Source organism: Trachymyrmex cornetzi, unplaced genomic scaffold, assembly GCF_001594075.2.
Source record: "Trachymyrmex cornetzi isolate Tcor2-1 unplaced genomic scaffold, Tcor1.1 scaffold21, whole genome shotgun sequence".
Lineage (NCBI taxonomy): Eukaryota > Metazoa > Arthropoda > Insecta > Hymenoptera > Formicidae > Trachymyrmex > Trachymyrmex cornetzi.
Genome location: NW_017296741.1, coordinates 1,117,425 through 1,127,336, shown reverse-complemented (window position 1 = coordinate 1,127,336; position 9,912 = coordinate 1,117,425). Strand labels below are relative to the sequence as shown.

At 34.6% G+C, this 9,912-nt stretch overlaps 2 protein-coding genes across 2 annotated transcripts; one reads left to right on the top strand and one right to left on the bottom strand.

Moving 5' to 3' along the window:
* Window positions 1–4,013: 4,013 nt before the first annotated feature.
* Window positions 4,014–7,192, top strand: LOC108759904 (alkylated DNA repair protein alkB homolog 8). The gene is made up of 7 exons (XM_018505590.1): window positions 4,014–4,220; window positions 4,294–4,525; window positions 4,606–4,770; window positions 4,848–5,060; window positions 5,311–5,690; window positions 5,757–5,912; window positions 6,607–7,192. The coding sequence occupies exons 1-7, from the start codon at window positions 4,089–4,091 to the stop codon at window positions 7,177–7,179; spliced, it is 1,851 nt and encodes a 616-aa protein (XP_018361092.1). The 5' UTR covers window positions 4,014–4,088; the 3' UTR covers window positions 7,180–7,192.
* Window positions 7,193–7,206: 14 nt separating this feature from the next.
* Window positions 7,207–9,840, bottom strand: Rrp45 (exosome complex component Rrp45). Its single transcript, XM_018505598.1, has 8 exons — window positions 9,623–9,840; window positions 9,259–9,353; window positions 8,957–9,179; window positions 8,511–8,728; window positions 8,147–8,374; window positions 7,783–7,910; window positions 7,451–7,536; window positions 7,207–7,352 (listed from the first exon to the last, which is right to left on the bottom strand). Exons 1-8 carry the CDS (start codon window positions 9,686–9,688, stop codon window positions 7,227–7,229), a joined length of 1,170 nt encoding a protein of 389 aa, XP_018361100.1. The 5' UTR covers window positions 9,689–9,840; the 3' UTR covers window positions 7,207–7,226.
* Between the last annotated feature and the right edge of the window lie 72 nt (window positions 9,841–9,912).

Below are 9,912 nucleotides of genomic sequence, written 5' to 3'. Positions count from 1 at the left end.
AATTATATAATATTATCTTATTTCCAATTGAGACATTCCAAATAGTACAAGCTTATGTACAAGCTTGTGCGTTGCTACACGTTACGCTATGCGTTATGCATTATGCCTTATGCATTACGCAAAAGTCTGTGCTGCGGCCTATACGGATTCAATTCATCCAAGGCTGGAGTCCCATGGGGCGTATTTAGGGTTGCCGCACACGAAATTCCATAACCGCGGATCTACAATAGGTGTTTTAAGCCTTAAGCCGTAAGGAATTGATCAATTACAGTCGAATCCGAGAAGAATAAGCGACTGTGATTCGCTCATTTCTTATGGCTTAAGGCTTAAAACCTTATTGTAAACCTATCATGAAATATGTCGGAATAGATTCCGATCGGAATTATTCCATTTTCCCTAGAAAACACAATAGAAATCTAGGGAATAATTGAATACTTCCGATCGAAATCGATTCCGACTTGTTCTATGATAGGTGCCCTGGGGTAATACTATGCGTAAAGTGTAAACTTAAGGGTGGAGTCCCATGAAGCGTATTTGCCGCGTATCGCGTAACCGCGTAACCAATCAATAATCAGTAAAACGCGAAATCACAATAGTGGATCGCTTCTGATTGGTTACGCGATACGCGTTACGCGGAAAATCTGTGCCATGGGACGGCACCCTAAGCCGATGAGTCATCAGGATGCTGCTTTAGATGACGTTCGCCTGTCTTTTTACATCATGGATAAATCGAACTATCGGATATCATATCTGGATATCGAGAAAGCGCTGTTTTTAGCTATATTAACGGGAGTGGGAGAAATATCTAGATATGCATATCTCCGTGAAATCGCAGCTTAAGGGGATCGATTCTGTATCTTCAAACAAGGGGGTCGATTCTGTATCTACAAACAAGGTGAAAATTACAAAAGTGAGCAAATTTACTAGGCGTTGACCAATGAAATTATAAGTATTCTAGTAAATTCGCTCACAAAAGTAATTTTCACCTCATTTCAAGATACAGAATCGATCCCAAGGTGAAAATTACAAAAGTGAGCAAATTTACTAGGCGTTGACCAATGAAATTATCAGTAGTCTAGTAAATTCGCTCACTTTTGTAATTTTCCCAAGATCGATCCCAAGATCTGACTATAGGGGTTTGTTCGCGTCGCGTGCTCCAACATGCTCCTGCCATAGTTCCTACTCAATTCTAATGAGCGCATTGGAGTGAGGAACAATGGTAGAAACATATTGAAGCATGTTTGGGTATGCGACGCGAACAAACCTTATGAATACCGGCCATAGTGCGGTATCGTATATACGTGGCACGATAAAGTAACTGGGTGCATCCAGAAGCACGACCGCTCACTGAGTGCTCATTGAGCTCTTGTATCTGTTTGGTCTATATTTTTAGATCTAACGGAATATGCCAATAAGATAAAAAAGCTCACTGAGCGCTTAGTGAACGGTTGTGCTTCTGGATGTACCCACTGAACTAGAAATATGTTCCGTATTACGTATGAAATGCATGGACTGCATTATTAGAGCATGTTTTAGGCCAATATAAAGGCCATTCTACATTATATCATATCATAGACGTCGCAAGTACAGTATAATCATATCCAGTAGCAACACTGAACGTCGGCATCTTTGATGTAGGTGTTCTTAGGTCATACGATTCACCACCATATATTGGCTGCGTTCGGGAACGTCGCTCAGATGCCTCCGATGCCTCGGATTCATCATCTGTCCTTGTTTAATATTAGATGTTAAACAAGGACAGATAATGAATCCGAGGCATCGGAGGCATCCGAGCGACGTTTCCGAACGTAGCCATTGTGAATTTGAAAAGCACATTGTAAAACTAAAATATTCCAGACGAGTTTTAGGAAATTTTATTATCGTTCTCAATTGTTTTCTATCAACTTTTTTTGCCAGGGTTCTGTCCTGTGTTCAGATGAAAAAGTGAACAAGAGAATAGAATGATTAAGGATAATCGATTTGCAAAACCAAACGCAGATTATGTTTTATATTTATATTAAGTGCTATTAAGAATTAAACGAAGTTAATACACGGTTACTTTATCGCATACCGTATTATGCTACATCTAATTGTATCCTAATTTCCTTATAGTCGTATACTTACCAGATCGGGACCGACGAAGCCAACTCAATTATACACGTGCGAGGCAGTGAAGACTATTGAAGACAGTACAAAAAATGGTAGAACATTCTCTTCTGTATCCTACTGTGGCGAGTCACGGAAAGGTAGGGATGGGCGATTTTTATCGATTAATCGAAAACATCAATAGTTTTTTAGATTTGTCGATAATTTTCACTGTTTATTTTTCCGTTCGATTAATCGAAGTTCGATTTTTTTCCCTCAACATTGGCTGCGTTCAGCAGAACGCAATAGTTTTGCAACCGTTTTATGATTCTCTGCTGAGATAGGACTATTTCTCTTGATCTAAGAGCACAACTCAATCAGCGCGAAGAAAACTTCCAACAGTTGCAAAATAAACTCTGCTGAACGCAACCATTGATAAACTGCCACTCACCCCAGTCAGAAATAATAGGACTTCGAATCAATGTCGTACAACGACATTGAAATAAAGTCAAATTTTAGACAACTTTAGGTTTTCAACATCGAAATGAGGTGATCCCGATTGACCACGTCTCGATTGGACACCACCAATCACAGCGACCGGTGCTTAGGAGCTTTGTAGTCTCAAGCGCTGTGAGTGGCTCGTGTCCAATTGAGCCGTGTCCAACTGGGTGCCACCCGTTATCAATCGGGATCACCCCACTCGACCCGACTCCGAGTCAATAGTCTGTTCTGTTTAGCTGCAAAAGAAGAGCTAAATTGTGTAAGAAATGCAGCTAAAAAGAACAGACTGTTGACTCAGAGAGTCGGGTCGAATCAGTAAATCGAATACGCTATGTATCAAGAGTAAAGCGGGGAGCACAGACTCCGGATCTACAATAGGGTTTTAAGCCTTAAGTCGTACGAAATTGACCAATTACAGTCGAATCCGAGAAGAATAAGCTACTGTGATTCGCCCATTTCTTGTGGCTTAAGGCTTAAAACCCTATTGTAGATCCGGGGTAACGCTTCACCTAATAAAGCATGGTTTCATGGGGCCAATTTATCAAGAGAAGAAATTGTAATGATTAACCGCTTGAGATCAAATCATATAAACGTCAATGAAAGTCTCTATAGAGTCAACATGGTGGAGTCTCCCGCATGCCCCTGCGGTGATTGATCAAATCATATAAACGTCAATGAAAGTCTCCATAGAGTCAACATGGTGGAGTCTCCCGCATGCCCCTGCGGTGACCCTCGACAATCAATCGGTCACCTTATATTTCATTGCGAAATCTTCAATTCCAACTCATCTCCCATTAGAAATTACATAATGCAGAAATTTCCTAATCCCTTCCCGAACCTCCACCCGGCCCTCCGCTCCCCTTCTCCTAAACTATGTCGTCTGCTCTTGGCATGCATGAAGGCCAACGAGCTTTTCTTTCAACTACTCTATATTTTTTTCCCCCTTCCCTTCTCCTTTGGCGCGCGACTCACCGTTGGGTGGTGACGGTGACAGGCGTCTGGCGATGGGGAGGGGTATTGAGATTCGAGATTGCGCGTCATTACATCAAGTCGGCAACCCTTCAACGTTTAACAACCAGATATGCAGACCTCAATAATGGCCTAGGTTTCAGCCTGGTTGGCTGCCTGGCCAAATACTAGGAAGAAGAAGAAGAAGAAGCTTAACCTCATTTGTAGGTTGTGTATCGAAAGTTTATTTTATAGGTTATATTATTCAAAATATTATCTAAACAAATTATGAAAAAAACGTTATGGTGTGTATAATAAATATTTATTTTCAAGTTATTTTTTGGGTTATTAAATTATTCTGCATATATATGAATGCAGAACTGATAAATAGCAAAATTAATTAATAAGAAGTGTCAAGAGAGAGTAGTCAATAATTTATTTATAATTTTTATTTATAAATAGAATAAAAAAATCGACTTTTTCAGTAAAGCTGATAAAGTGGAACGATTGTGTTGAAGCCATTTTTTCCTTAATACATTTAAACGTCGAAAATTATGTCTTTAAGTGACAAAACGAATGTTACGACTATAGAGAGAGACGACAGGAAAAGCATACGAAAGCAGAAACGTGCTCATCACAGGTTGCTCCGAGACATGAACATTAAATGTACCGAGCAGCCTACGCAGGTAAATGTGTGCTCATTCTAGACTAGAATGTGAAATTTGTTTTAATCACTTTTAAGTTTGATATTTTTTATAGCACCTGATGATATGCAATGGTGGTCTAGTTACTGGTATCAAGAGAGAGACATTGCAGTGTGTATTAGACCCTCTGATCTCCAAGTATACTTTGATAATGCCAACAAGCAAGTCATACTGCTTCGTAACGTGCAGCTCAAAGGAGGATGCAACATGTGTATACAACTATATTAATGGACGCATTAAGCTTCCGGGTCAGAATGGCCCATTATATGTATGCTATACCGAAACAGGTATATTGTTATAATAGAACTACTTAATTCCAATTATAATTTAAAATTCTTTATCTAACAATGTAATATTCTCTTTTTAGTTTCTGCCACAGATTATGTTGTGTCCGATCCTGCATTTCCCCCTGGTCTTACTTTAATGGAGAATTTCATAACAGAAGAGCAAGAGAAAATTTTGTTAGGAACGCTCAATTGGGACAAATGTAAAAATGTGATAGATTTGCAGTCAATTAATTGGGATGAATATGGTAAAATAGATTTGCAATATATAATTCAATAATGTGATTAAGAAGATAGTTTAAAAGAGAGTGTTTTCTCGTTTTAGCTAGTACTTTAGCAACTGTCTGGTCGCAACTGAAATACAGAGATGTAAAACATTTTGGGTACGAATTCGAATATGACACAAACCTAGTAAATCCTGACAAACCTATCGAGCCAATTCCCCAAGAATACAAATTTTTGCAAACTTTATTTGACAAGCATGGTCATAAGTATACTTATGATCAGTTGACTATCAACAGGTATCTACCTGGGCAAGGTAATCTTGATATTCATACAATTTCGTAAAATTGTGCATATTTAAAAAAAATTGTTTAAAGTAAAGATTTTTTGATTAAACATTTTTTAATTTCTTATTATATTAATTACATTAATATTGATATTATATGATTTATGTAAATTGTATAAATTTAATATATTTTAATCGTAGAATTAAATACAATTGAGTTAATAATTTGGATCGTTTAACTTAAATCATATATTATATTGTAATATATAATCTTATTCAGGTATACCACCGCACATTGACACACATAGCGTCTTCGAAGACACTATATTATCTCTGTCACTAGGATCCACATGGATCATGAACTTCAAGAAGGAAGATAAAAAAATCGATGTTCTCCTACCAGCCAGATCTTTATTAATTATGACAGGAGAAGCGAGATATGCATGGACACATGGCATTTGTCCTCGTTACAGTGATGTTATCAAGACAGAAAATGGACCTACATCGCAGGAACGTGATATCAGAGTATCTTTCACCTTCAGAAAAGTACGACGTGGTGAATGCTACTGTGATTTCAAAAACTACTGTGATACTGCAAAACGTGAAACTTTCATTGACGACAAGGCAGCGTCGGGATTGGAAAGTTCATATGTACATAAGGTGTGTAGATTCGAATGCTATGTGAATGTTTTGTTTCTTATGATTACTGAAATTGTGCTCTTACAGGTTTATGAGGAAATATGTAATCACTTTAGCGAGACGCGACATAAACAGTGGCCCAACGTAACAAAATTCCTTGAAAGTTTAGAAGAAGGCACATTGCTTTTGGATGTGGGTTGCGGGAATGGCAAATATCTTTGTGGAGATCAGAATGTATATAAGGTGTACTTTCTTATTATTTCATTAATAGTAGCTTAATTAATAGGAATCAATTAAAATTCAAACAAGTATCAATAATAAAAAAGTTGTTAAGAATTGGCGTGATAAATGGAGTGATAAACGGAGTGTGTGTAGTTACATTTATACAATTACTTTAATTAAACTACAATTGTGTTCACAAACCATACGTTTCGGGTCTAATTCGATCCATTTTCCATAGTATTATTATTAATATACAAAATTAACGATAGTTCCACATCTTGATAAAAAATGAGCAAATGTTTAGATTTAATGAAGTTGGATGATGTCTCGCTTTTTTTACCACAGCTGAATACAAGTTTTTGTTTTCTTAAGATACGTAACTATCATTAATTTTGTATATTAATCATTGATATTGCTGAGGATGGCTCGAATTGGAATCGAAACAGTTTGCGAATCGAATGTAGTCTGATTATGATACATATTAAAGTAATTGTATAAATGTAATTGCGCTCTGTTTACCGCGCCGACCTCTAGCTCTTTTTATTGATGTTTGTTAAGACAGAAGTTTTTTGTTATATTATTATTTCAATTGTTGATATTTCATTAATAGGAATATATAATTAGGTATTAAAAAAGTTGAATATGCTGACATTTAGTTTGGTTTATATTATATCTTTTCAAGCAGAGGCGTTACTAATCTCGAGAATTATCTTAGATGGGATGTGATCATAGCTCTGGATTGATGGGTATATGTCGCAAACGAAACTTCGAGGTTCTTCAGTGTAACTGCCTATATTTACCGTATAAAGATGGTTCCGTGGATGCGATAATCAGTATTGCAGTTATTCATCATTTATCCACTGAGGAACGGAGACTACGAGCTATCTCCGAGATAGTTCGAGTGCTGAGACTAAAAGGGAGATGTTTGATTTATGTGTGGGCAATGGAGCAACGCAGGAATTCCCAGGATTCGCTCTATTTAAAGTCTGGCAAAAAAAGCAAGGAATCTGAGAGGATCAATCAGAGCAGAATCAATCATGAGAGAATCTCCGAGTGTAATTTAATGTTACCGATTCACGAAAATAGGATGGTCTTCCCTCAGAGCGACATGCTGGTTCCCTGGACCAAGAAGAGCGGTGAACATTTTCTGAGATATTATCATGTATTTCGTGATGGCGAGCTCGCGAGATTGTGCACAAAAATACCATCGGTCTCCATTAAGGAGGTGTACTATGATCAAGGCAATTGGTGTGTGATTTTGGAGAAATGTACAGAGATTATAGAATAAAAATTAGATTGAGATAATTAATCTCCCAAAATTATATATTTTTAAGTCTAGTCGCTATCTATTAAGTCTATTAAGTCTATTTCTTTTTTTTCCGAAGATGGTGATTTGACGAGAATTTCATCGTCCGAATCAGAATTAAATATATTAAAAATTTCTTCTTTCGTAATTGAATTCTGCAAGAACATTACAAAATTATTGCAATTATCAATTTGAACAAAATTGAAAAAATTACTATGATACTATAATAAATACATTCTTTTTCTGTACTTACAATGGGAATGGATATTAATTCAGCAGATCCTTCTTCATATTTTATAATACGACTCTTTTCCTCATTTTCCACTTCCATAAAATCATCTGTAAAATTGTATATATACATATATAATTATATTTCGTATATCAAATAAAATAAAATTAATCTTTAATTATTAATTTTAATTCAATGTGTGTAATGAAAGCTGTTACTAATTCTAATTCAAGATGATTATAAAAAATTATTAAAATTTACTTCAATTTATAATAAAATAAAATTAATCTGATTTAAACAAATTTAATCTTAACACACATGCACATATAAAAAAATAAGTTGGATGAAATATATACCTTCGACTATAGCTGTTGCGTCCCATTTGTGTAATTTAATGTTAATGTGATCGCCAATCGTTGTCGTTAACTTATTCACTTGTATGCTTTCTTTAAATCTAGATATATTACTGTCATCTTTTTTATATCTATAATAAAATATTTTTTTAATAATCTTAATTTTCTTCCATATTGTTTAAGATAATCAGAGAATTTCTTCTCTGATTAATATTTCAAATTAAATTGTATGTGAATAAAAAAAGTTAATGTCTGTCATGAATATTTAGATTATTTATTATATTTTATATTCGTAAAAATTATTTTAAAATTAAATTAACATACAATATAATTAAAATATTACTTTCAAAACAACCTAAATTCATACCTTGACTGCACATCCTTGATTACTGCTTCCTTGATCTGCTGCACCAATTTTGTTGCATAATTAGCTGCGTCATTAGAAACAGCGGATATGACGTCTTTGACCGTCATAGTTTTTGTTAAATAATCGAAATGCAAGCTACAAAGTTCTCTGTAAGAGTTCACGCCAAGACTAAGTTCAGCGACGCCAACTTTTTCTTCTACATAAGTGGGATCCATTATAGTGTTGCCACTGTGAAATTCATAGATTTTACATTATTTGCGCGTATAATTTAGAAATTGTTCAATTTTATTGATAGATTTTTCAAGTAAGAAGGAATTTTTTCTTATTTAAAATTCAACAAATAATTTCTGTTCCATCAACCAACCTCTTAAAAGTTATAAAAGATATGCAGACCGGGTAGTGGAACAATGTCAATGGTAGAAAATCTTTCTCGGAAGCCGGATGTATGATAATTTCCTCTCCGGTAGACGTGACGTCTGGCCTATGAAAATGCATAAGAGCAGCGAGTGTTGCTATTGAAGCACAATCCACAAGATTCCCATCATGATTTATGATATTAACGTCAATTCTCAAATTCCATACCTGAATAAAAAACCATGTAAGTCATAATATAACAAATGTTACATATAATATTTAACAGGTGCTTTCCAGAAGAATACACAAATGACACAATGTAACACAGCAAAACATTTAATTTCTGTTTAACATTGGCAAACAACAAAGATATAATAATTCACTGTTACATTACGGTTATATTGTGTTATCTGTATCTTTTGTTGATTAGTACCCAATATCAAGCATTTTAGTAACCTTCTTGTCTGCTACTATACAGAGAGATTCTAAATCCACACATTTTGAATCTTTAAAACATTTCTCCAGCTGCCTACTGATTAGTATAGCTGCTTCAGACTGTCTACCTCCTTCAAAATGTTGTGCTGCTAAAGGAGCAAGCTCAACATTTATGCGTATCATGCCTTCATTAGGACGAGATGTTTTTGGCTGTTGTATATCACATGATACTTGTGCTATGGCTCTGCAAAAAGAGATTTCTTTTTTCAATATTTTATATATTTATTAAAAATAATTTGCACATATTATTAACTGAAATTTACTTTGTATGTCCAAGAGACACCATACAACATCCCCAATTGGAGCTAAAGTAGATTTTTACTGAACGTGGTTCTAATAATTTTCGGCCGTCTAATCTCTGAAATATGATAGATTTATTATAAAGTTTTATTATTGCATATGCATGACACAAAATGTTTGTTTCAAAATTTATATCCATAATTATAAAATAATAAATAATACATTTTTTAAATATAATTATGGATAAATGATACATTAATTTGATGATTGATTAATGATACTTTAAATGATACATTAATTATAAATTATAACAATATGCATACACTATACTTTTAAAAGATATAAGGATTACTTATTGTTTAATAAATTTACAGGAAAAGTACTTACCGTTTCCTCCTCTATACATTTGTTTATAAAATTTCGTTCACAGTTTGAGAGAGGAATTTCCTTCATCTTTTAAAAATATTATCAAGGAAAGAGAGAGATATCAAAAATTATAGTAATCTGCACCTTGAAATTTGTTTATGGTTCATAAATAAATTATAACCTATAAACAATTCGTACACGTCGTTGGAGTAAAATACACTTTGATTACAAAGTTACCAGATTGACGATAACCAATCACAACGATTGATGTTTGGAATTTTTTTAGAAATTCTAGATACTCCCATGTGATT

Excerpts from the sequence above, each read along its gene's own strand:
- LOC108759904 (XM_018505590.1), top strand. The coding sequence starts at position 4,089 with ATGTCTTTAAGTGACAAAACGAATGTTACGACTATAGAGAGAGACGAC. Across the intron at positions 5,061-5,310 it reads CAGGTATCTACCTGGGCAAG|GTATACCACCGCACATTGAC; the intron begins GTAATCTTGATA and ends AATCTTATTCAG. Across the intron at positions 5,913-6,606 it reads GAGATCAGAATGTATATAAG|ATGGGATGTGATCATAGCTC; the intron begins GTGTACTTTCTT and ends GAATTATCTTAG.
- Rrp45 (XM_018505598.1), bottom strand. The coding sequence starts at position 9,688 with ATGAAGGAAATTCCTCTCTCAAACTGTGAACGAAATTTTATAAACAAA. Across the intron at positions 9,180-9,258 it reads GTGTCTCTTGGACATACAAA|AGCCATAGCACAAGTATCAT; the intron begins GTAAATTTCAGT and ends CTCTTTTTGCAG. Across the intron at positions 8,729-8,956 it reads GTATAGTAGCAGACAAGAAG|GTATGGAATTTGAGAATTGA; the intron begins GTTACTAAAATG and ends TTTTTTATTCAG.